The sequence below is a fragment of the Bos indicus x Bos taurus genome, chromosome 28 (assembly GCF_003369695.1).
Source record: "Bos indicus x Bos taurus breed Angus x Brahman F1 hybrid chromosome 28, Bos_hybrid_MaternalHap_v2.0, whole genome shotgun sequence".
NCBI classification, from domain to species: Eukaryota; Metazoa; Chordata; class Mammalia; order Artiodactyla; family Bovidae; genus Bos; species Bos indicus x Bos taurus.
Window position 1 is genome coordinate 40424213 of NC_040103.1, and position 26980 is coordinate 40451192.

Here is a 26980-nt window from a genome sequence, read left to right on the forward strand (position 1 = left end):
AATTCTAACAACCCCAAGCCCCAGGAACTCTTCACTAACCAGCATCACTACCCTCTGTAACTCTACCATGTCCCATCTGGGCTGGGTGCCCCCGAGCCCTGGATGGAACCTGTAGTTCATTCCAGGATGGCCCTGATCAATGGACAATGGAAACCACTTGGCTGACCTCTGCCACATCTGCCCACACGAAGGTAAGCCCCCTAAGGACAAAGACTGTGTCCTTATAGGCATACTTGTTAAAGGAAGAAGGAGAGAGGAAGGCAGAAATTTCATTTGAAAACCAGAAACTCAGACTGGAACATTCCCTCCTTTTACCATGTAACACCCAAATGGGCTGGAGGAAAGGCAGCTGTGTTTTATTCAACCTGCGTCTGCATCGACTCTCTTTCCTATCTGGAGCAGGCTAGCATCCCTGGGCAGAAAGTTTCACGTTTTCTAAGCACTGCATCCTCTTGGGTCTGAGATCCTGGGCTTGTGTAGAAGCCAGACAGGAAGATAGGATACTTTTCAGACAAGAAAGGAGCCGTTCCTCTCAGCTAGCTCATCTCATGCTTTCTCTGGTCTTCCTCTCCTTTCACCTCTGCCTTCTATGTCTCTCAAGTAATCCCCCACCTGCCTCCCCACCCTGACCCCCCGTCACCTCTCTCTCACACTGACAATTCAATTGGGTTGTCCAGGCTGGACCTGGCACTAGATACTGAACCAGGGGATGAGAAGAGACATGACTGGAAGCAGACAAAATTGCCTCTCACAGAACCTGCCTTGCAAGGGACATTCTGGAGGAGTGGGCCTGTGTCTTCTGGGCTCCACACTGCCTGTGACGTCCTAGCACGGTGCCTCCGTGACAGCGCATTGCTCAGCCAGCCGGAAAACCTGTCCTCCTCCCCTAACCAGAGGGACGTTTGCTATAAACTTCACTGAAAAATTTCCAGTAGCAAAAGAAGCTCAGGACAGAATCATTAACTGTTCCTTTCAGTGGGCCTTCCTCAAATATTTCCTCAAAATATTTCCTTCCTTCTCTCTTATGGCCCAGGAGTAACAGGAGAGCCCTGCGTCTGTGGCAAACTCTAGCCTTTATTCCTTCACATGGAGGTTTACAGGTGATGTGAGAGAACGATGGATGTCCTCAGAACAGTTCAGACATGCTGAATCAAACAGCAAGCTCTTTCCAGGAAAATCTAAGCATGACAGCAAAGAGCTCACCGCCTGCTATGAAGGGTGGGTCTGCCCTCACTCCCAGCCGTGCCAGGGACTCTGTTACAGACTGAGGTATGGGCCCATGACCAGTCAGCCTTTCTAGGCTGCAGAAGGGTGTCCATGGTGATGCTGCCTCTTTGAATGTGATGCTGGTTACTTCATTGCTCCTTGTTTGAAATTTACACCTGCTTGTGTCAACATCATTTGTAAGCAAAGCTGTGATTCAAGAAGTAGCTGAGATGTATGTATCGGGTAAGGACAGTGCTACACTGGAGTGGCTGGGCTTGTGCCACCATGCCTGGGTATAGTTTCCACCAGGAGAGCACCATTACCAAATGATTCACCTTGACACCCTCCCTTAGGGGCATCGGTTCCAAGAGAACTTCCATGAGGACTTTATACTCCACCCTCCCCACCCCTGCCACCCCAAACCCCAAAAATATTGAGCTTGAAAACCAGCAAAACCCCAAAAGAAGGAAGTGTGGAGGGAAGAATCAGCTGTGGCTGGCACACACAGGGAAGGAATGTGCCCAGAAGCTGGAATCAGAACAAAGCCACAGTGGGCCCTGTGCTGGGTGTCCCTGGAGGGACAGAGGCAGGGCTGGGCCCTGCAAGGAGGAAGAGAGGAAGAAGGGATGATGAGGGGACAGGAGCCGATCCCCCTTCAACATGCTGGGAGAGCAGGGCTCGTGGCCCTGGGTGAACAAGGAGAACCAGGAAGGAATGCAGTTTCCTCTCTTACCCTACAGCTGGTCTCTCCAGGTCAGGGTGGAGGCACATGGGCGGGGCAGGGTGGGGAAGGGCTCTCTGGCGCTGCTCATGCTGTACCCGCTCTATAGATAGATACACGACTTTAGTGGCTATGCCTGCTGCCTTGGCATTCTGTTCAAGCATGAAAACACCCCCTTCATTTGTTCTGTGGTTTTCAGTACAAAATAAAACAATGTCACCATTCCCCAGTATAAAACACTGCTGTGAGCAGACAAGTGGTTTGGGCAAATACTATCTGGAAGAGAACCACCCGCCAAGTTGCCCAGGGGACCTTTCCTGCCTCTAGGCTGCAGAAAGGAGAAGCAGGGCCCAGGAAACGGACCTCTTTGGGGGTCTCCTGGTGGCACCGGTTGCTGTTCCACCACAACTCCAGGGCAGCCACCAGGCAGGCGAGGAGGAGGCCAATGGCCAAGATGCAGAAGACTCCAGCGAAGCTGTGCAGCTTGAGGGACTTGCCATCCGCCTGGGCGCTGGCGTGGCTGGTGAGGTCGCAGCGGCCCGTGTGCGGCCACCACTTCTGCTTGAGCACATCCAGGTCTCCAGTGTCCTGAAGCTCCAGGATCCTGCAAGATACACCCCATGTGAGCCACAGCGCTGGCCTCATCCACACAAGCTTGGCGCCCTGATCCCTTCCCCACCATGCCGGCCCCTCCACAGACAACGCTGCACCATCAGAGTGGCTCTCTGTCTCGGCTTTTCACTTTCCGATTCATTCTCCACTCTGTTGTCAAAGCACCGTTCTCAAAGCACTTAGCAGATTTCGTCATTCTCCTCCTCAGAGCTCTCATGTCCTCTCCCACCCTGTCCCACTGCCCATGGACCGTGTCCAATAGCAAACCATGTAAGGATCCTTCACGTGGGAGCCTGGGGCAAACTCTGAGGATAAAATCAGTAAATTACAGAAATGGATGATGCAAACACTCAGACTGTGGACCTGCTAAAAGGCTCTCTTTCAAATGTCAATTCACTACATCCTAAGTCTCTCCTACTAGAATCCAACAAACCGTTCATTTATTCACTCATTTGATTTGAGGAGCATCTGGTTTGTGCCAAGTACAACATTCAACGCTGCTGAGAGCACAGTCTAGACACACCTACTTGGACACTGAAATAATTAGATGAGTCAGTGTAGAAACAGAAGCTGTGATCAATACAACAAAATTAAAGTAGAGGTGTGAAGAAAGGGTGCAATGGGATGGCCTGGACTGGGGGGTGTGGCGAGACCTCATCAAGGAGCCAACAGTTCACATGAGTTTCACATACCTATGTGCCAGGAAATCTCCTAAGTGCTTGACAAACTGTTTAATTCTCATGCCAGCCCTTTGAGAAGGCTACTTCCATGTCCCCATTATTACAGAGGGGAAAATGAAGGCATAGAAAAGTGAAGTCTGGTGCCATGGTGGCCCGCAGCCCCATCCGTCCAATGTTGACATGAGCCGCCTTTCACTGAGAACGCAGTAGGGACTGACCATTTTATATTGTTTAAATCCTCACAACAGCCTGAAAATCAGTTTCTAGGTTTACAGATGGGAGACCTGAGGCTCAGAACCTAGATAACTTGCCCCCAGTTGCAATTAGCAAGGGGTAAAGCTGCTGCTCAGAGCTGGATCACACTGACCCAGGGGGCCATGCTGTTTCCAGAATGCCAGGCTGCTAAATGCAGTCAGCCTGCTCTCCTCTCCAAGAGTCAGTTCCAGCCTAGGGCATGTGAGACTGACCAGAGAGGGGCTGTAGGGCTGGTTTCCTGCTCCTCCATTCACTAACTGAGATGTTAGACAGGCAGCTTCACTCTGCTGATGCTTCCCTTCTTCCTGCTCTTTATAATCGTATGCATTTTTATGCCCAATATTATTCCAGGAAGAATGTAAGGCAATGTATAGGAAAACAAAGAATAAAAAAAAAACAAGCAGATTCAAAGGAAAATTTAAATACATAAGCAATAGAGGAAAGATAAAACAAGCCATGGGCACAGAATGCCTCCTGGAACAAGGCTAAACTAATGCACACCATAATAATCTCTACTCCTGCCTGTGAGTAAACCAGAGCGATAATAGCCACTTCCTGAAGCCAGTCCTTCTATTTTCCAGACAGATATAATTGCAGGTGCTTTCCTGTAGTCAATAGCCGTGGAGCCTGCTACACAGTAGGTGCTCTATAAATGGCTATTAAGTTGCTAAACATTTGCTGAATGCCTACTCTGCACGCCATGGTCCACAAAAGGGCTACAGCATTCAACCCCAGCCTCACACACACACACACACACACACACACACGCTGTAGCCTAAAGACCCAGTCCTCTACCAAAGCAAGGCAACACACATTGGTATTCAGGAAAATATCTTAGTTCTTGGGACTCAGGGAAGGAAGGCTACAGAAATTCCAGAGAAGCCCGGGATCTGCTATTTCCACAGGACCCTTTTTCTGTCAATGGCATGGAGTATTCGTTGTTTTCTGAACCTGCCATCTTCCTCCTCTCAGGCATGCCCCACAGAGGGGCGGCTCACCATTCTGCCTGAATCATATAATGGGGCCTCTTAAAGAATCACTGGCAGCAGTAAGTCGGAAACCTGAAGTCCTGAGTGTTTCCCCCAGGTACAAACCCATCTCCCCAGGTGAGGGAAGTGGGGGAGGTTTGCAGCCCAGGAAGGACAATACTTCAGGGGGCCAGCACAGTCCGCTGGGGACATTTACTTACAGTCACAGAGCACGTGGCCTTCTGATGAAAGCAGGGAGTAACGAATCACTTCCTGCTGAAATATCACAGGAACTGGACTAGCCACTGCTGTTCATGTCCACTGAACGATCTAGCTGGGAACCAAGCTTTCTCCTCTCCGGCGTGTCAGTGTTCACTTCAGTAGACTTTCAAGGGATCTCTGAGCAGTTTGAGTGCATGGGGACTGTAAGCCCTCTGTAGTGGGGACCCTGCACTTCTGTGAGCTCTGTCTTGGGGCACATTAGCTGTCTTGGTGGTGCTGATGCTGTTGTGCTGCTCCCACAAGTCCCCTTACCATCTGCTTCAGAGGTGATCACAGGTAGATGGCCTGGGGAATTCCCTGACCAGCCCCTCTCAGAAAACCAAATAGGGTAAACCTCAAGAACGCCATTGTCTTATACATCTTGGAGCAAAGCCATCCTTTCTTTGTGCCTTAATCCAAGCAATTGATGAACCACTCCTCCTCCTTCTCTCATATGTCACCCTTCTCTGCTCCGGGGAGCAAGGGAGGCAGAGGATACACATTTGATTAAGTTCTAGAGAAAACCCGCAAGCCTCATTGAACTTAGTTCTACCCCTTTTCCCAGTTTTGCAAACAAGCCACTGGACGAATGAGTTGCAGGCGCTCCTCCTCGGCTTTTCCCTGAAGGGGTTTAGGCTTGGGTGCTCATGGTCAGAAGAGCCCGGTCGACATCTAGGAGGTAGGAGGAGGTAGTAAGTCTCAGAGATCTGACAGCACAAGGGCACAGAACTGGGGCTTGGAGGACCTGCTTTCTCCTCTCAGCTTTGCCAGTAGCTGCCTGAGCCGCCCTCGGCACACGTTACCTCTCTGAGCTTCAGGATGTTAAATGAGTGGTCTTTAGCAACTCTGGCCCCTCCAAGTGGATGCTCTTCCAATTCTGGAAAGCATGTGCTCACCAGGCAAGAGGGGGCTGCCCCTAAACCCCAGTGACCCCTGGCCTTTTCATCTGGATGCTTTAGCCACAGTCTGGATTTTAGTAGATCAAAGCAGAGCTCTTATTCTGCTCCCTCACTGGCCAGGATATCACCCCACACACATACATGAGTGGTGGGCTTAGACATCCCTGGGGACAAGAGCCCCTGTTAGCAGGCTGGCTCCTTGGAAAAGGCCACCAAGCTCACCCATGCTCTTCACCTACACCCTCTCGGTGGGGCCAGGTAACCTGATCAAAGACTAAGGAAAGTTCCTACGGGGGAGCGAGAAATGGATGACAAGACACTATCTTCCTCAAGGAGGCTGGCCAGGTGTCCAGACCGAGCACTCGGAAACTTGATCACGCCCAAGAACCCAGAGAAGATTAAGCTCAAGGGATGGACTTGCCCCGGAAAAATCTAAAGAGGAAGTAAAGAGGCCAATGCAAACTAGATCTGCATAGTCATTGCCGGTGGATGAGGTCTACGGGTCTTTGCTTAGTCCAGAACACTCCTGTCTACAGTGTCGTTCCCCCTGTTGCTGTTAAGTCACTTCAGTCGTGTCTGACTCTGCGTGACCCCATAGACGTCAGCCCCACCAGGCTCTCCTGCCCCTGGGATTCCCCAGGCAAGAAAACTGGAGTGGGTTGCCATTTCCTTCTCCAATGCATGAAAGTGAAAAGTGAAAGTGAAGTCGCTCAGTCGTGTCCGACTCTTAGCGACCCCATGGACTGCAGCCCACCAGGCTCCTCCGTCCATGGGATTTTCCAGGCAAGAGTACTGGAGTGGGGCGCCATTGTTGTTCCCCCACCTTCCCCCAATATGCCCACCATTGCTAGTGTTAATTACCAGGAAGCTGATCTGGACAGGATGGGGAGGAGGCAGGCAAGTGAGGGCCAGGTCCCTCTCCTGCCACAGCAGGTAGCACCTGCTCCCTCAGGCCCTGTGCAGGTGAATATGGAGTCAATTTGCTTCTCTGGCCCCACTTGTGTTCACATTTCTACACCAACCTGTCCCATTTAACATTTATCTTAAGAAGTTATCACTGTGACCTTGCCAGATCCAATTAATCTTTCATTTAATTTTAAATTACTAGCTATCTCCAGCTAACTCCTATTCAACCTTCAGGCCTCAGGTGCCACCTCCTCCGGGAAGTCCTCCCTGGTCTTCTGGGTCTGGTCAGATGCCCTCCTCTACCCTCCTCCACCCCCAGAATATCCTGTCTCACTGACTGTCCTGTTCTAGCATCGCCTGCTTACATCTCAGCTCCCACTAAGACTATGCAGCTTCATGGGAAGGCAACATACACTTCCTCTTTTTACTCTAGGACCTGGCCCAGGATGATGTGGGGATGTGGTGTGGGGAGGAGCATGCGTTGGTGCACAGTCAGCGCTGAAGAAAACGTGGTGAACCACCAAGTTTGTGTTGGCTCTCATGCCCTGAACGAAGGTTAAACCCCACGCCGGCACAGGTGCTGTCGGCCTCTCCTCACTGACCACGCCTACCTCTGCGAGAAGAGATCCCTGTAGGGGCTGCCGTGCTGCAGGGCGATGCCATAGCCCTTGCTGCTCACACTGTTGGCAATGACGGTCACAGAGCAGTCATCATCCGTCAGCGCTGCATACTCCACCACGGCCACATCCCACAGAAAGGCGTAGTTCCCCTTCTTTGCCTGAAAGAGCAAAATCACCTTGCGGTTAGGCAGACCTGGCCTCCCGTAATAGTTTTGAGCAGCGAGAAATCTCAATGGCTGGATTTGGGGACCCTCCTGAACGGTCCTCCTGCCCAATCAGCTGGCACAGCAAACTCTCCTATTTTCGGATCTGCAGAGTTCACCCCTGGTTGATGCCACTTACTGCGATTGGACATAGAAGGATGGGATGCTGTCTCTGCACATCTCCAGAAAGACGTGGGTAAGGTGAGCTATACGTGGGCTCTAAGCTAACCCCTGGTTGCAGCGGCGTGTACCTGTTTCTCAGATTAGCAAGCTCACCTTGGAGACTGCAGAAAGTCTGACCCCAGGGAACTGAAATTTCTTGATCAGCGATTTAGAGGGCTGCACAATAGTATTCATTTAATTTCCACTTAGAACTTGACTGAACCCTGCTTTAGGAGAAGAAGGGAGACAGTCCTAGGATCAGTGTCCCTGAGTAGCTGCAACTTGGTATCTAAGTCACAGACTTCCTCTGCCTGGGGAGGAATCCATTAGGATAGGGTCTTGATTGTTATGGCGCCACAAGAGTGTACACATACACACACACACACACACACACCTGTAGGTTCGCATTCACACACAAGAACAGAGTTCTGGTGTCAGTATCTCTATACCCACACAACAATGGCAGATTATTCCATCAGGAACTTGCCCTCGGCCACAGCTCAAGCCCTTTTCCATCACACCCATCCATAGCAGACTTTAAATTCTATGCAAGTGTGCTAAATTGCTTCAGTCGTATCAACTCTTTGCGACCCTATGGACTGTAACCTGCCAGGTTCCTCTGTCCATGGGATTCTCCAGGCAAGAATACTGAGTGGGTTGCCATGCCCTTCTCCAGGGGATCTTCCTGACCTTGGGATGGAACCCTTGTCTCTTATGTCTCCTGAACTGGCAGGTTTGTTCTTCACCACTAGCACCACCCCCTGAGCCATAATCCTGACTTGGCCTGGAGTTTAGGCCCTCATAAGGAATGTGAGCTGCTTGCTTTTTGGAAGAATATAGACACTGTCACTTGGCCAGCTTAAAACAGAGCATCAGGTTCTTAGTGAAGGAAAGAGCCTGGTTTCAATTCTCTAGTGAACAGACAGACACCTTGAGCCCTCTTCTTTCCTACTCCAGCTCATACTAGATGCTAGAAGATTCCGGTCTGGGGTGCTGATGGGGCTGAAACATCGCAGGTCAAGCTGGGAAGCCACAAGCCTCGTGATACTGTCAGGGGTATTATTCCACTTTCCTGCTTTTGTTCAATTGAGTCTTCCTGTCCACTGAGATTTTCCAGAGAATGCCATAGCTGCTTTAGATGAAGTCTGTCTAAATTTTGCTTCTTTGGGGGCCCTAAGTGCCCATGGGCCATGGGGCATGCGTGCTCATCTGTGTCTGACTCTCTGTGACCTCATGGACTATAGCCCACCAGGCTTCTCTGTGCATGGAATTCTCCAAGCAAGAATACTGGAGTGCATTGCCATTTCCTTCTCCAGGGGATCTTCCTGACCCAGGGATTGAACCCACATCTCTTAAATCTCCTGCATTGGCAAGTGGGTTCTTTATCAGTTGAGCCACCAGGGATGATGGCTTATCTCCTCCTCAGGAATTTTCCATCTGAAGGATTTGTGGACAGAGTGTGGTGGCCTCCCTCTGCCAGGAATAGCCATTCACACAATTGTGCCTGACGACCTTGTAAGAAATGACACACACCACGCCACCCATTGATGTTCACCTCAGGGAACAATCCAAATATTACCTCAGAGCCTCTTTCCTTGGCCAAGTCAATTTCAGGAGTCCCTAAAGGGCGTTGACCCAGGTTGCAAAATTACACTCATCTCTCTCCTTCCACATGGGAAGATAACAGTCTTTGAAATTTTTTCCTGCTGGCAAACATGTTTTCTCATGAAAAGATATACATTTTCCACCTCTTAGTAACCGAGTTTCTCGACAAAATGTTGACTTATGACCTAATATTTGGCTTCCACCCAACTCTGGAGCATTTCATAACCCATGTTCACAATTCAGCATGACAATCAGACATTGTTATTTGCACGCTTTCAGAAGGGCATGTCATGCTGAAGGAAGAATTAAGATCAAGTTCGATTCTGTGTTTCAAGTGATGTCCCAAGAAGAAGAAAGAAATAAGCTGGCCCAGCTCAAGTGGAAACTGACTCTGACAAAAGCCTGTTATGGCCATTTTAATGGGCCACTTGGATCCGTCAAGCCACGTGCATCTGTGGTTCCAGTTTGTTCTAAGAGACAGATGAGCACAGATGCCTGAAGGAAGCTGCATCTATACTCCTGGTGCCTAAGCTGAGAATGCAGAAAACATACGGGAGGGATGCTGACAATGTCTCAGCTACAAATCCCTGCTAACCGGGAAGGTAGTCAGGGCAAGAAAATAGAAGTCCTCCTTCTTGAGTTTTCAAATGACCACACTCACTCACTCTCCCTGTTTGGAAACAGGGCCTACATTTATTACCATATAACTTCTTCGAGAAGCATGTGGCTAGTCCCTAATCTATAGGATGATGACAGAACAGGGAGGACCTGGGGAGCCTTAGCTGCCACACCTTATATGTGGGCCAACTCAGATGCTACAGTTGTAAAGGGACTCTATCCTTAGAAAATACTCTTCATCTCCAACATCCCTTCCTCAGCATCCCAGAGCTTCCTGGGTCCTCCTTTCCTAGCCCCAGTCTCATGCTGTGTAAAATGCACCACCAAAACCTTCCCTGAGCTTCCCAAGTCCATCAGTTTCCAGGACAACTTCCCGGACCTTGCTGACAGCTCCCGAAGCGAAGCTTCCAGATGTGTCACAGCCCCTGTATGAGACAGAAGGCTTCTTGGGCAGGACCATACCCTCAGGATCACTTTGAACACCAGCTATAAGAAGCCCAAAACATGACATCCATCATGGCTATATCCCCTGTATATAAACCCTCTTCTTGCTCCATGCAGAATGAATGCCCCACAACCTCCCTAAGACTCTTCCTTTGGGATCAGAATCTGTTTTCCAGGTGGCCCTTAGTAATTATGTATCCATCTTTTTACTCTGTGCTGCTTATCCAAAATGTCTAGCTTCTCCATATGTGGGGTCCGTCAAATATATCAAAAATCTGCTTCCGAGAGACCCAAGAGTTTCCTCGTTTTCTCTCCCCTCCTATTGCAGGCTCATCTTCTGTTTTTCTTGAGTCTGAGCATCTCTACTCATTCTACTCATGGTTCCCTCCTCTGCAGCTCAGCCCCTTATCTCACCACTGCTACCACTGTGAAGGCATTTCTACCGCTCCCCCTCCACCCTGCATCCTCCTTCTCCTCAACTCCATGCCAGAGACCTCTCCCAATGTGGCATATTTGTTGTTTCCTATTTATATTAGCTACTTCTTTCTGTTGCGGATTTCCCTCCAGTCTCTTGGGGAGACAGAGTATTGGCAGGAATCTAGTCTCTTCTCAACTGTGTGCCACTGGCTGTTCCTCACAGAGAAAGAAAAGGGTGAGCCAGACACCTTCCTGCAGGAGCCTGGGAATGCCTTGGTTACATGGAGCAACACTCCTACAGGTGGCTCTTTTGCCACTTCCTGTTCATACGAACTCATCCTTTCTTGCGTCTCCAGGCCCTGTCCTTCCCCTACTTCCCAGGCAGCTGTGGGGAGTTAACTGGAATTTTATCTGAGATTAGGAGTAATAGGCAATGCTGTTGCTCAGTTGCTAAGTCGTGTCCAGCTCTGTGTGACCCTGCAGAACACCCGACTCCCCTGTGCCTCACTGTCACCTGGAGTTTGCTCAATAGGCGGTGAGCTCCTCACAAATAGATTATTGACATTCATCTTTAAAGCTTGGGAAAGATGAAAGCGGTACCATAGATTTGTATTTTGCATTAAAACCAAACAGAAACAAATACTAGATGTCATACCTCTAATGAGCTAGATTACCTCTGGCTGGCCTATTTAAAATATTAAGTGCATTCCTCATTTCTAATCACTGACTGACCGTTTTGTATGCATGTTAAAGGTAATATGCCAGTAGATGGGCAGGAATGTTACATAATGGAGTGGGATTAGTGAGGATTCTTAGGACAAGTTGATGGAAATATTTTCTTTAATCTTGTGACACAATCTACGCTGTAACACACTGCATGTCACACACACACACACACAGAGACCCGATTCTGTCTCCACTGTCCTGTGTGCTCCCAGGGGCACCTCTGCGTGTCCACAGAACACAGAGGCCTGCCAGAGCTCTCCAGTTCCTCGGGTCACCGGCTCCCTGACACAACCCAAACAACCTGGGAAAGTCTCCCTTTTATTCCTAGCCTGCATCTAGACATTTGGCTTCATTTCACTCTTTTCTTTCCCTACAAGAAACAGGAAAGGCATTTGGCTCACACATACAAGAACAGATGTGAGGACTCTGGGGAAAAGAGGAGAGAACAGCTTTGACACTGGAGAAAGTCAAGGGCATCTGGGCATTCATTCCCAGGATGCCAGGACAGCAGCAGGTACACAGACCGCCCCTAGTTTGTCTCTCGGGAAGCATCTTAGCAAACAGGATCCAAGGCCATCCCTGAAGCCCCCTTCCTCCAGCCACACACTGGTGCACTACTACAGATGAACGGGGACTCAGACCACAGGGCTATCTGACTCCAGTGCTTAGAGCATCTTCCCTTCATTTGCAGGGACATGATCAGCCTATTTTGCTGGAGGAAGGTTGGGCACCATATACAGAGCCACAGGTGAGCTGGGATATTGGATGACTCATCTCCATGGCTGCACACTGGAAATAAAACGAGACTGCATCGCCCTTCACTGCACCACTGATTCGGCCCTCCCCAGAACTCACTTGGGGCACGAACTTTCTGAGACAACAGCCTTGGAGGCAAGAGCTTCACAACACTCTCCTACTCCATCCTAACTGCATTTGGAAAGGGAGAAGTAAACACATTATCCCCCCCAAACAAGAATGCAGTTGCTACAAACCTCAAACACAAATGCTCTCAAAAAAGAAATGCTAAAGGAAATCAGGCATCTGCATTGCCAGATCCAGGGTAGGTATGAAGTACCTGCTGGATGCTGGGTTGTCAGAAACCTGATTCCTTTTCCATGGTACAATTCTGAGGGGCTGAACATGAACCCCATTTTCCAGATGAGGAAACTGAGACTCAGAAAAATGAAATGACTTGTCCCAAATAAATCCAGATAGTGAGTAGTAGAGCCAGGAGAAAGGCTGTCATTGCCATTCCCGTGGGTTCTATCACCAGCGGCATTCCCCTGGGAAGTGCTCAGAGGACCAGGCACCACAGCAGTTTCCCCAGTCCTCCATTTACACATCCGAGCAGGGCAGAGAGCAGAGCAGAGGTTTCTTTGGCCCCAGGAACTGTCTTCCTCCAGCTTTAGAGGTGGCTCGTGGGATGGCTGACAGCTGTGAGGGAGGACACAGGAGCCTGTGCCGTCTGCGGATGGGGGTGTTAGGGTATGAGGGACGCCGTGGAAAGCTGATGCAGACTCATGGGCAGTAACCATCCAGTGACACATTATCCACCCTTGACCCTCACAAAGCAGAGCTCGGCATCCCAAATTTTAGCTCCTATGGTCTGTTCACAAAATGACAACGCATCGCCACAGGTAGCCTGAATCCTGGCTACATTGATCTGTTATTACGAACGAGGCCAAGTCACAAGATGCAACAGTAAAATCTAGACTATCTATGCAGAAAAGGACAATTTTACAGTCTGCTGGTAGGAATGTGGCTGGCATATTTCTGGAACAGCAATGCGGTGGGGAGAGTCAAATGCTTTTAAAATGTGCATATGTAGCAAATCTATCCTTAGGGATTCACTCTAAGGAATTAGTTTCAGAAAAGATGTTTGTACAAAGAGTCTCAGGGCACTGTTTAAACTAGCAAGAATTGGAAATAATTTAAATGCTCAACAATTGAGAATCAGCTAGGTAAATGATGTGTTAGATGATGGAATATTATGTTACCGTTACTATGCTGTTTTAAAAGAACATACTCTGCCCATGCTGAAGAAGAACCAGCTTGGGTTCTGGACTCCAACCATATGGATACGAATACCAACTCCACTTTTGCTGGCTGTGTGAGTGCCAATAATATTCTAACATCTCTGAACCTCAGTTCCCCTGGATGGAAAATCGTCCATACTTCAGAGTTATGGTGATCCAACATGCTTAGGGTTTTACCTGGCATAAATGGTAACCAGTATTATATTGTTTGGTGAAAAAGAATCTGTGCAATAGAGTACTTACATTGTGATATCCTTTTAAAATTATGTAAGAACTAACTTATATGCAGAGTACATCATGAGAAACGCTGGACTGGAAGAAACACAAGCTGGAATCAAGATTGCCGGGAGAAATATCAATAACCTCAGATATGCAGATGACACCACCCTTATGGCAGAAAGTGAAGAGGAACTCAAAAGCCTCTTGATGAAAGTGAAAGTGGAGAGTGAAAAAGTTGGCTTAAAGCTCATCATGGCATCCGGTCCCACCACTTCATGGGAAACAGATGGGGAAACAGTGGAAACAGTGTCAGACTTTATTTTTCTGGGCTCCAAAATCACTACAGATGGTGACTGCAGCCATGAAATTAAAAGACGCTTACTCCTTGGAAGGAAAGTTATGACCAACCTAGATAGCATATTCAAAAGCAGAGACATTACTTTGCCAACAAAGGTCCATCTAGTCAAGGCTATGGTTTTTCCTGTGGTCATGTATGGATGTGAGAGTTGGACTGTGAAGAAGGCTGAGTGCTGAAGAACTGATGCTTTTGAACTGTGGTGTTGGAGAAGACTCTTGAGAGTCCCTTGGACTGCAAGGAGATCCAACCAGTCCATTCTGAAGGAGATCAGCCCTGGGATTTCTTTGGAAGGAATGATGCTGAAGCTGAAACTCCAGTCCTTTGGCCACCTCATGTGAAGAGTTGACTCATTGGAAAAGACTCTGATGCTGGGAGGGATTGGGGGCAGGAGTAGAAGGGGACGACAGAGGATGAAATGGCTGGATGGCATCACTGACTCGATGGACGTGAGTCTCAGTGAACTCTGGGGGTTGGTGATGGACAGGGAGGCCTGACGTGCTGCAATTCATGGGGTCGCAAAGAGTCAGACATGACTGAGCGACTGATCTGATCTGATCTCTGAAGAACTAACTTTTTTTGTTTAGTCACTTAGTCATGTCCAGCTCTTTGTGACTGCATGAACTGCAGCACACCTGGCTTCCCTGTCCATCACCAACTCCTGGAGCTTGCTCAAACTCATATCCATTGAGTCAGTGATGCCATTCAACCATCTCATCCTCTGTTGTCCCCTTCTCTTCCTGCCCTCAGTCTTCCCCAGCATCAGAGTCTTTTTCAATGAGTCAGTTCTTCACATCAGGTGGCTAACTATTGGAGCTTAAGCTTCAGCATCAGTCTTTCCAAAGAATACTCAGGATTGATTTCCTTTAGGATTGACTGGTTTTATCTCCCTGCTATTCAAAGGACTCTCAGGAGTCTTCTCCAACACCACAGTTCAAAAGCATCAATTCCTCAGTGCTCAGCTTTCTTTATGGTCCAACTCTCACATCCATACATGACTACTGGTAAAACCATAGCTTTGATGATATGGATATTTGTCAGCAAAGTAATGTCTCTGCTTTTTAATACGCTATCTAGGTTTGTCATAGCTTTTCTTCCAAGGAGCAAGCGTGTTTTAGGTTCATGGTTGCAGTCACTGTCTGCATGATTTTGGAGCCCAAGAAAATAAGGCCTTTCACTGTTTCCATTGTTTCCCCATCTTTTTGCTATAAAGTGACGGGACTGGATGCCATGACCTTAGTTTTTTGAATGCTGAGTTTTAAGTCAGTTTTTTTCACTCTCCTCTTTCACCTTCATCTTTATGGAGAATCAAAACCAAGTATCAAACACTATCTTTGGGTCATGCCATCACGGGCGACTTCTGCTGGTTTCTTTTAGTCTCCGGTGCCTGATGTTTTCTGCAACTCAGTGGACATTTCTTTTGTGGTTGCAGCTGCCAAAGAGGGTCATTTTAGTGATCCGGCCTCCATCATAGAGCACAGGGCAGTGAAAAGAGCAGGATTCTGGATGAAGACACATCCCGGCTCTTTGGTGAACCTATGGTGTGTGTGTGTTAGTTGTTCAGTCATGTCCAGCTCTCTGCAACAGCACGGACTGAAGCCCACCAGGCTTCTCTGTCCATGGGGTTTTCCAGGCAAGAATACTGGGATGGACTGCCAAGCCCTCCTCCAGGGGATCTTCCTGACCCAGGGATCGAACCCAGGTTTCTTGCATTGCAGGTGGACTCTTTACCATCTGAGCCGCATGGGAAGCCTGGTGAATCTGTAGACCTGGGGCTAATAATCCCTTCCTAGAGGACTATTCTGAGGATGAAGTTACAGGAGACAACGCACTGTGCCTGGCACACAGAGCGGAACCGACACAAGCTCCTTCCTCTCCTCTGGCAGCCCCCAGCTCGATGTTGAAGATCAATCCATCAGCTGTCACTAACACATCTTTCCTCCCACCTCTACCCCTCCTGCCAATCATTCCTCTGCCTTGACTAAGTCAGCAGCATGCTGTGTGTGGGGTGTGTGGGGGGTGTGTGTGTGTGCCCGTGAGGATGTCTGTGCATGAACATATGCATGTGTGGAAGTTCGTGTGCACACACAAGTGTGCATACGAGCACCACAAACCCCAGGGAAGCAGTAGAGAGCTGAACTCAGATACTAAGCACCTAGAGACCAAACGGAGTTTAGAAAAAGGAGATCTTTAGCTGGAGACATCTCGATGGTCTCTTAGCAGAGAAGAAAGAGGCCTCCAAAATGATGTGAAAATGTAAGACAGACACTCAGCAGGACCCTAGGAAGTGTTCCCATGGCCTCCTCAGGAGGCTGCAAGGAAACCTGCCACCCAAGGAGCAAAAGATAATGACCCTTCACCTGGATCAGCCCCTGGAGCAGAACCAACAGGCAAAGGAGGGCAGGTTCAGTGGAGAGGAGGGGTGGGTGGGAGGAGACGGCAGCTGGGTTCTCCCACGATTCATGCCGTGGCCGCTTTCCTAAAGCATCCACAGGGTACAAAATCAATTCAGCTCTTGGCTTCAGACCAGAGTGAACAGGAAGGAGCTGACAATGAGATAACACAACCAAAGGGGCAGCAAGAACACCTGGTGGGGAGACGTCTCGTGCGTGCATGTGTGTGCGTGGCCATGAGCACAGGCATGAGCCCTGAAGTTTTGTCTCGGTGGTTGGTCAAGTGAGGCTGCCCCTTACCTGGGTGAGAGGATAGAGCCACCCCAGGGCAATCGCAGCAGAAAACAGTTTCTGATGGCTAGGCGGGTCTGCAAAATGATCTCTGCCAATGATTACCTTCCCGCTTCTTGCACTCCTGTGTTCTGGAGTAACACAGAATAGTGAGGAGCAGAGCTAGTGGTGGAGAGAACGCCAAGCCCTTTCTCAGGCCTTTAATGCTCTCACCCTAACATTACCTTCTCTTGGATTCCTCAACTTCCTTTACAGAATCTTCAACTCCATTTCATAGAAAGCATGGCGTGGTATGTGGGTGAGAGCAAGGGCCTGGAGATGAGCAGAGCAGGCCTTTTTTCTAGTGTCCTTGGCCAGGCACCTGAACCCTCTGAGCCTGAGTCACCTCATCCAGGAGACAGGAGTAGCAGTCCCCACCTTCTCACGCCAATAGACAGCACAGAAAGTGTCTGAGGCAAAGGAACTTGAACAGTAAGACACTATCCTTGTGATCACGAAAATCATCACCAGCATCATCCTTACAACTTAAAGTTTGGATTTTCATTAAATGCAGTTGCCTCGGGGAAAATAACATTTGAAATTGTCCTCAGCCACCAGCCTGGTAAATTAGAAAACCTGTAAGATGGGGTCACAATCTTACTCAGTCACTATCAATTGTGAGAACGGGCATCCATGAGGTCCAATATTCCATGGAGAAGCCCAGAGATAGGGCCTTGAAGATACTCCCTGTGTGCACACAGGCATGCACACACACACACACACACACACACGCACACACACACATGGAAGGATGTGAGCCCCTTGGCCACACACGTCCTTTTCACTGCCCTAGCATGATGTCTGGCATACAGTTGGTGCTGAATAAACGTGTAAAGTGATAAATGCAGAATTTGAAGGCGTGACTACTAGAATCTGAGACGCCTGGGTACTTAAAGCAGGCTGCATTGGCTCCGTCCTGTTTGCCCCTCCCAGTCTGCCCTCCACCCTTCCTTATCCGGCAACGTCTTTCAGAGGCTGATTTCATGGATAGTATCAATGGTCACCTTGGCTTCTGGCTATGAGTCACTTCCTAAGATTCAAGAATAAGTCAAATACTGATATAATTAAAACAGCAATCATGCCAGTAAGTACTGTTCATTCAAGCATATATTCTCAGATTTGAGAGGGCCTAAGAATCCCCTCGATATGTTCAAATACAGATGACTAGCCTCCCCCCAACATGCCTTCTCCAGGTTCTGATTCATTAGGTCCAAAGTAGGGATCATGAATTTCATTTCTACACGTTCCTGGATGAGGCTGATGCTAAAGGCCGAAAGAACACCCCTGGAAAACTACTGTGTTAAAATACACTCTACAAGGTGCTGTACTCATCCATTGACATCACCTCTGGACTTTACAATAAATCTGGAAAGACCCAGTATTATTATTCCTACTTTTATCAGATGAGATAACTTTGTTCAGCAGTAAGTTAACTTAGCCAAGATCTCATCTCTGGCACAAACTCAGTTCTCGTTAACTCAAACCCCACACTCAGTGGCTGCCATGTGGTCTTAACTGAGCACTTGACTCCGCAGAGACAAAGTGCCAGTCAGATTCATGAAGCCACACCCTGAGGCCAGCCTGTATTTGCTGTCTGCAGTCACATCTTGGTGTTTCTTTAGCCATAAAGGGTCTTTGGGAACTGGCAACTCAGACTATAAAGGACGAGGAGAGAAGCAGTAAAATTGTATGTGATCACGATTCATATTAAAAACTATCCTTTAATTGGTTCAGAGACCATCCCTGCAGGGTTTATGTTGAAGAGTTGTCTCATTCTCTAATCCCATTTGTAGCTAAGGATTCCTTTATGGCCTTTGCTAAAATGTCAGCCTTGAGGGAGGGAGAGAGAAAGGCTCTCACAACAGCCTTTCACACTTTGAGGAGCCACAAAAGAGGTCACGTCCTGACTGAAAAGATCCAAATGGACTCCCATCCCTCACAGAACCAGCTCTAAGCTCTACCTATCAGGAGGTACAGCTTTGTAAAGTCAAAGAGTCAGAACGATGAGCCACTAGAGGGCTTGCAGGGGCACGGCCCGGATAGAAGACAGCTGCATGGTCCAGGGACGCAGAGCACTCACTCCAAAGGGTGACGATGCCTGCTCACCACATCCCCACATTATCAAGTGAGGTCTGAGACCTGGGCTGCACGGAAAGGTTCAGGACTCCTTCCATGTGAAGATTCTTAAAATATCAGAAATACCAAATTTCCCTGCCGAGCGTGCTCTTTGCCAGGCTCCTCGCCACTCCAGTTTGCTCTGTCTGAGCCTCGGGAGGCATGCTATTCTGAGCTCTTGCTGTTATTACTCTCCCTGATTTGAGTTAATCCACCTCTCAGTTCTCTCTCTGCCTCTCCTTATCCACTTCTGTTTGTGTGTGTCACACACACACACACACACTCACACGCTAAAATTTTTAAATTTAAGGTTCAAGGCCAATCTTAGTATCTCTATGTCAGAGAGTAAAGAGACTCCATCAGAGGTTCCCATCACAGTGGAAACAACTGCTTATACTCAAAAAGGTTTTTTGTTGTTTTGTTTATTTTTTAAACTGAAGAATAGTTGATTTGCAATGTTGTGAGTTTTGCGTGTACAGCATAGTGACTTAGTCTTTTGTTTGGTTTTTGAAGATTATATTCCACTGTAGGTTATTACAAGACATTGGGGGTAAGTCCCTGTACTGGACAGTAAACGCTTGCTGCTTCCCTATGTTATGCACAGCAGTTTGGTCTGTTGATCCCGCACTCCTCCTGTGTCCCTCCCCGGCTCCTCCTCCCCTTTGGCAACCATGTGTGTTTATGCCTGTGAATCTGTTCGGTTTCGCACACACGTTCATTTGTATTTTTTTAGATATCGCACATAAGTGATATCATTCTGTGCTTGTGTCTCTCTGACTTATTTCACCCTGCATAATATTCTCTAGGTCCCTCCCCATTGCTATAAGTGGCAACATTTCATTCTTTTTATGCCTGAGGAGTATTCTATGATGTATGTAAATACATGGAGGTAGAAAGAGTGCAATAATCTTCAGGCAAATTGTTTAAAGTTTGAGTTTTACATTCCTTATTTTCAAAATGGAAATACCACAAGATGCCCTCAATGGTGAAAACCAAGTGTATGGGCACAATACCACACATAGTAATGTCTTAACAAATGTTATTTTCCTTCCCCTCTTCTCTTTCTTTGTTCTTGGACAAACAATATTATACCAAGAAAATGGAAATAAAGATAAAATAAACAAAAAGTGCCAACCGTTTGACACAATAAATCAAAATTGTTCTCACCGGCGACTGCTTCTGGATTTTAATGTAATCAAAAAACAAAACAATTCAGTTCAAAATACAAAAACGTAAGTCATAAAACTCAAAGCCATAGTATTCAGTGGAACACACAGAATGGAATCAGCCCACATTTATAGCTAGCACTAAGGTGAAGTGTATGAGACCTGGGTGCAAAGCAAATTACGGGGCAGAGGAAATCTGAAGAATAAAATCAGGTTTAGGGGGAGTGAATGTCCTCCCACCCTTCTAATGAGGAGCTTGAAAATAATCAGCATTAGCATGATGGCATGGATATTGGTTTGATTCCAGAGCTTATCCTACCAAATTATAAAAATCGCAGAAGAAAGTAATTGAAGAATTCATAACGAGGTTTGCTTGGCAATGTTCAAAATCCAAAGCAAAGTAATTTTATAAAGGAGGCGCAGAGGGGGCTTTCCTTGATCTTTGCACTGTATTATCCCAAACCAATCATCATCAAACAAAATTAAGCTGCAGGGCATTATGAGGGGGACAATTTAGTCGATTGTATGGAAACCTGCTTCAGGAGACTGACTAAACACCTGCCCTTCCCACCCTTCCTCACCCCTTTTTGCTCTCCCTGCAGCTAGGAGAAGGAAATGGCAACCCACTCCAGTGTTCTTGCCTGGAGAATCCCAGGGATGGAAAGCCTGGTGGGCTGCCGTCTCTGGGGTTGCACAGAGTCGGACACGACTGAAATGACTTAGCAGCAGCAGCAGCAGTAGCTAGATCCCAGCAGTCCTGCTCATTCTTCTTGAAGAAAGATGCCCATGGGTGTATTTCCAAATACTACCATTTCTTTTTCACTTACTGATTATTTATTTTGTTTGATTTTTAAAAAGATAAAACGTCTGGATGTCCACGTGTGTGTCCCTGCACCCACCTCTACTCCAGGCCCTGGGGCAACAGATGAGTAAGAGATAGGCCTGACACTACGGAGGCTCAGAGTCCAGTCAGGATGCGACAGAGCAGGGCTCTGAGGATGGGGCGGCATCTGATGGACCTGGGCTCTGGGAGGCACAGGGTTTTGGGGAGCCCCTGACCCTGCCCTGAGAAAGCAGGAGCTTCAGTGGGGGTCAGGAAGAGCAAATGCTCCTGCTGAGGCCAGAGAGATGACCAAGAGTCAGCCTGGCCAACAAGGAAAGGGAAGGCTTTCCAAGCAGGAGGATCCTGGTGTGTAGAGGAGGGGAGAGGGGAAGACGCTGCTCAGCTTTCCTGTGATGAAGACACCAGGTAAGTGGGAGTAGGAGCTGAGGCTTCATTCTGATCATGCATCTTTTTTGCAGAGTGTCACCAGGTTAATGACACAGGAGCTAGAGTGAGAAAAGTATTGAGTTCAAACCTGGGTTCGATATTGACTCAAACTTGATGTTCAGAAGGTCCCTTGCCCTCTTTAAACTCTAGTTTCCTAATTAGTAAACAAGTTGTCTAGAAGTTCAGTTCAGCTAATTTAACGCCTGGAAAAAACTCAAATTCCCACCCTTGATCCATCCCAGGCCTCTTTAATGGTAGCCATTATGATTAAATTAACCTTCTGGTTGTTCAAACACTGATGCGAGGCCCCAAAGGAAGGAAGGAAAACTCTGGGTAAAGTAAGAAAGGAAACACGTATGTTTGAAATAACATGACCATACCAAACCAGCCTTTGTCAAACCTAACTCAATTTAAAGAGGAGAGCATCAAGCACACTCTTACATATGAACTGAGTTCAGCACTCCTAAATGAGTTGACTAACAAACAAATGAATGAATAAATGAATGAATGAAAAACTCAAATATTTCAAAGAGCAAATCATTGTGTACTCGTGTTTTTATGTACATCAGTTCTGATTAATAAACAAAGGTAGGTATCTAACCATCTATTCAATTTCCTCGAATGCACCAAAATTCATGAATTTTGCCTAATCTGGGCCAAGGAAAAAGTGAGTTGAAGAAAAAGTGATTTCTTCTCCATTCAGTCCCCAGAACAATAAAGCAAAATAAAGTCAAAATACATATATACCTATACGGAGAGAAAGAGAAAGAAATTTTTATAAATCACAATAAAGGATTTTAGAAAAGTAGAAAAATATCAATTTATAAAAAGACTTTTCCTACTAAAGATAAATCCACAAGGATTTAATGGGAAAAAAAACACTGAAGCCTGTATTCTTCTGATCCCCAAGATAGAATGTAATTTATTCAAAGCTGTGCTTCTGGCAATACTCAGTAATATTTTGTCGAGAGCTTTAAATGTTTATATCCTTTTTCAACACCATGTTTCTACTTTTGCGAATTTGACTTCAGGAAATAAATATAGTAACTGAACAACCATTAGGCAATAAGGTGTTCATTATAGTGTTATTTGTAATTTGTGAAAAATTGTAATAGACCCAAATAATACTCAAGAAGGAAATGCTTAATTTTACCTATATTTGATGAAATATTAAGTAGCCACTAAAATGGTTTTTAAAGTTTCACAACAGTGTTAGAAAGTGCAGGATAAAATATATTTTTCTAACATCCTAATTATGCAAAATATTTACAGAGATTTGAAAAGACTTCCCAGAAATACAAGAGTTCCTAGAGCCTTGGTTAGGTAGTTGAAAAATATACATTTGATTGGTTCTTTTCTGTTTATTTTTAGAAATATTCAACCTTCTAAAAATGGTGATATTTATTTAAATGATATAGATTTTCAAATTATAAATGTATAATCTAATATTTCCTTTCAAAACCTCTTATTTTAAATGTTGGCATGGATTGGGGGATATTTAATCTAAGTGCCCTTGGAATTGGGTTGGACCACAGATTTAAAGGGGCTTCCTTTGTGGCTCAGCTGGTAAAGAATCCTCCTGCAATGTGGGAGATCTAGGTTCAATCCCTGGGTTGAGAAGATCCCCTAGAGAAGAGAATGGCAACCCACTCCAGTATTCTTGCCTGGAAAATCCCATGGATAGAGGAAGCTGGTGGGCTACTGTCCATGGGGTTGCAAAGAGTCGGTCATGACTGAACGACTAACACTTTCACTTCACAGATTTAAATCGTGTGAAGAAGGCTCAAGTGTATCACAAGATCAAGACACTCAGAACTCCACCGGAGACCCAGAGAAGGGGTTCTGCAGATAGCAACTGTTAAACAACGAAAATACCACTGCCATCATTCTCCTACAAGGAAACTATACATTTAGTAGAAATAAAAATGGGTTCTGTTCTCATGGTGTTCCACTCTCCTTTCTGCCTCTCTGCTTTCCCTTATTTTTTCTCTGTATTTTATTTCCTGCTTGTGAGTTTTCTCTCACATTCTCACATTTGTGTTTTCAAAACTGAAAAGGAATTGAGGAATCTGGATTGCAAAATGAAGGTACATGACAGGACTATCTTAGGAAGCTTTCCTAACCTCACTAAGCAGAATAAATACTCGATTTCTGTTCTCCTACCCTTTTCCACACTAACTCACAGCCATTTTTTTATCCTTCAGAACTCAATAGGGATACCTTGAAAAAAAAAACAACAGCTAAGTCCAGTGCTTTATATTCTGAACTCGATGCTAATGAAAACACAGCATATAAAAGTTCATGGAATTCAGCTAAAACAGTGCTTAGAGGGAAATGTATAGCTTTAAATACTTGTATTGGGCTTCCCTGGTGGCTCAGTAGTGAAAGAATACAGCTGCCATGCAGGGGACATGCAGGAGATGCGGGTTCAATCCCTGGCTTAGGAAAATCCCCTGGGGGAGGAAATGGCAAGCCACTCCAGGATTCTTGCCTGGAAAATCCCATGGATAGAGGAGCCTGGGGAGCTACAATACCTGGGGGTCGAAAAAGAACTGGACGTGACTTAGCGACTAAACAACAACAAATCCTTGTATTAGGAAAGAAAACAGGAGTAAAGTCAATGATCTAAGTTTCAACACTATAAAGACAGAAGGCGTAAAAGCAAATTGAAACCAAAACAAACAGATGTAGGAAAACATCGCAAAGGTGAAACAATGGTAAAGAATCTCCCTGCCAATGCAGGAGAGGCAGGAGACTCTGGTTCGATCCCCGGTTCATGAAGATCCCCTGGAGTAGGAAATGGCAACCTGCTCCAGTATTCTTACCTGGAGAATCCCATGGACAAAGAAGCCCAGCAGGCTACAGTCCATGGTCCCAAAGATTCGGACACAACTGAGCATCTGAGCATGAAACGGAGAGGACCATGTGGTCCTTGCCTCTCCACCCTGTCCTCTGCCTGCCTTCTGCCGGTGGAAAACTTTAGTCAAAAAATAAGTTTAATCAGAGAAGTGAGAAATGCTGAAACAAAGAAAAACAGTCAAAGGAGACTAAGTAATAATAATGTAGTCATAAGGAATCGTCAAGGACCTTTAGTTCTTTCTCAAGGGCTATAGATGATATTCTAAGCCATATCTCATGAGCTGTCTTATAGATACCAGAACACCAGGTGGAGAAGTCAACTACATGATGACCAGACTGGACCCAGGACAAGAGCTGCCACAATTCCAAGAACTGACAGCAAAGAAATGGGAACAAATGGACCCCAAAACTGACGATGAACTGTATCTAAAACAACCAAGATGATGCCAGTCACACCACAGATGACCAATTTGAAGATGACTGTTAGAGATGACTGTGCTGTTTCTGCATGTAGCCCGCTCCCCACTCTGTATAAAAGCTCTCACCCCCTGCTTCTCAGGGGTGGGGGAGTCAGCCTTTGGACAGATGTCTGCCACCCTCCCCCCTGCCAGTTGCTAGCATCAGAGATAAAGCAAACTTTCCTTTCCACCAACCTGGCCTGTTTACTGGCTTTTGAGTGATGAGCAGCCAGACACCCCCATGCATACCTTTCGGTAACAAGCACAGACACAAGAAAAAAAAATACCAAAAATCTGAATCAATAAGATAAAACAACTGAGAAAAGTCAATAATATCAAAAGTTGATGTTTAAAAAGGAAAAACTATGTTTACATATTTAAAAACTCAATAGTGTAAGGTTATAACTTTCCCTCCAAATATCTATAGATTCAATGTAATAGCTATCAAAAATCTCAAGTTTTCTTAAGGAAATTGACAAGATGATTATAAAATTTAAATGGAAGTGCAAAAGTTCTAGAACTTTCCAAATAATGTTAGTTGAAAGCACAGTCTGATTTAAAGAATTATTATAAAGCTATCGTGATTAAGACCTTTTATTAGCATAAGAGTAGATCAGTGCAACAGAATAGAGAATCTAGAATCTAGAAACAGACCAACATATATGTCCAATTGATTTTCAATCAAAGCATCTAGTCATTTGTTAATTAAATATAAGTATTTTTAATAAATGGTGTTCAGTTCAGTTCAGTTGCTCAGTCGAGTCTGACTCTTTGCGACCCCATGAACCGCAGCACGCCAGGCCTCCCTGTCTATCACCAACTCCCGGAGTTCACTCAAACTCACATCTATCAAGTCAGTGATGCCATCCAGCCATCTCATCCTCTGTCGTCCCCTTCTCCTCCTGCCCCCAATCCCTCTCAGCATCAGAGTCTTTTCCAATGAGTCAACTCTTCACATGAGGTGGCCAAAGTACTGGAGTTTCAGCTTCAGCATCATTCCTTCCAAAGAAATCCCAGGGCTGATCTCCTTCAGGATGGACTGGTTGGATCTTGCAGTCCAAGGGACTCTCAAGAGTCTTCTCCAACACCACAGTTCAAAAGCATCAATTCTTCGATGCTCAGCCTTCTTAAATAAATGGTGTAAGAACATGTAAATATAATCTGTGGCTTCCCAGGTGGCTCAGTGGTAAAGAATCCTCCCACCATGCAGGAGACACCGGTTTGATCCCTGGGTCAGAAGATCCCCTGGAGGAAACAGCGACCCACTCCAGTATTCTTGCCTGGAAAATCCCATGGACAGAACCTGGTTGGCTACAGTCCATAGCGTCACAAAGAGGCAGACGGGACTGAATGACTGAAGAAGCACTCACGCATCAGAAATTCATCAAGTGCTTCATGTGCTCAGTCACACAGCTGTGTCCAGCTCTTTGCAACCCCATGGACTGTAGCCTGCCAGGCTCCTCTGCCCATGGGGTTTTCTAGGCCAGGATACTGAAGTGGGTAGTCATTTCCTACTCCAGGGGATCTTCCCGACCCAGGAATGGACCCATGTCTCTTGTGTCTCCTGCACTGGCAGGCTGGTTCTTTACCACTAGCACCACATGGGAAGCCCACCAGAAATTCATGCTGGTTGCTGTTGAGGTCAGGGGGAGAAGTTTCTAGAAAGTAACATGAGAAGACTTTTGAAGATGATGGAAATGTTCTACACAGTTGGCCCTCTGTATCTGTGGGTTCTGCACTGTGAATTCAACCACTGTGTGTGATGGAAAATATAAAAAGACAATTCCAGAAAATTCCAAAAAGAAAAACTTGAATTTGTTGCTTGTTGGCACTGATTTGCATTTCATTTACATTGTATTTACAACTATTTACATAGCATTTACATTGTATTAGGTATTGCAAGTAACCTTATAATGATTGATGATTATTTAAAGCATACAGGAACCTTAAAAAAAAAAATAAAGCATACAGGAGGATGCTTGCAGTGATATGCAAATACTACCCATTTTATATAAGGGACTTGAATACCCATGAATTTTGCTATCTGCAGTGTCCTGGAACAAATCCCGCTCAGATACTGAAGGATGAATATATCTTGTTTTGGAGTGGTGATCACATAGTTGTATACATTAGTCTAAACCCATGAAATAAACACTTAATATACATGAGTTTATTGTTTGTCAATTATACCTCATAAAAAGACTAAGTACTGTTTGTCTTCATATTTTTATCATACTTTTTCTAATATATAGTAAGTGCTAAGGTCCACTTGCCTGGAAAATCCCATGGACCCAGGAGCCTGGTGGGCTGCAGTCCACGGGGTCGCTAAGAGTCAGACACGACTGAGCAACTTCCCTTTCACTTTTCACTTTCATGCATTGGAGAAGGAAATGGCAACCCACTCCAGCGTTCTTGCCTGGAGGATCCCAGGGACGGGGGAGCCTGGTGGGCTGCCGTCTCTGGGGTCGCACAGAGT

General features: G+C 46.4%; 1 protein-coding gene across 3 annotated transcripts in view; it reads right to left on the minus strand.

The window, feature by feature from the left end:
- GRID1 (glutamate ionotropic receptor delta type subunit 1) overlaps positions 1–26980 on the minus strand; it is a 686401-nt gene that overhangs the window by 9568 nt on the left and 649853 nt on the right. For 2 of the 3 annotated variants that reach the window (XM_027530481.1, XM_027530480.1), the window contains 2 exons: positions 7120–7286; positions 2291–2531 (listed from right to left, as the gene is read on the minus strand). In XM_027530481.1, coding sequence (XP_027386282.1) covers positions 2291–2531; positions 7120–7286 — 408 coding nt within the window. Of the gene's footprint in view, positions 1–1939; positions 2031–2290; positions 2532–7119; positions 7287–26980 lie in introns of all 3 variants that reach the window. The other variant, XM_027530482.1, reaches the window with a different exon arrangement.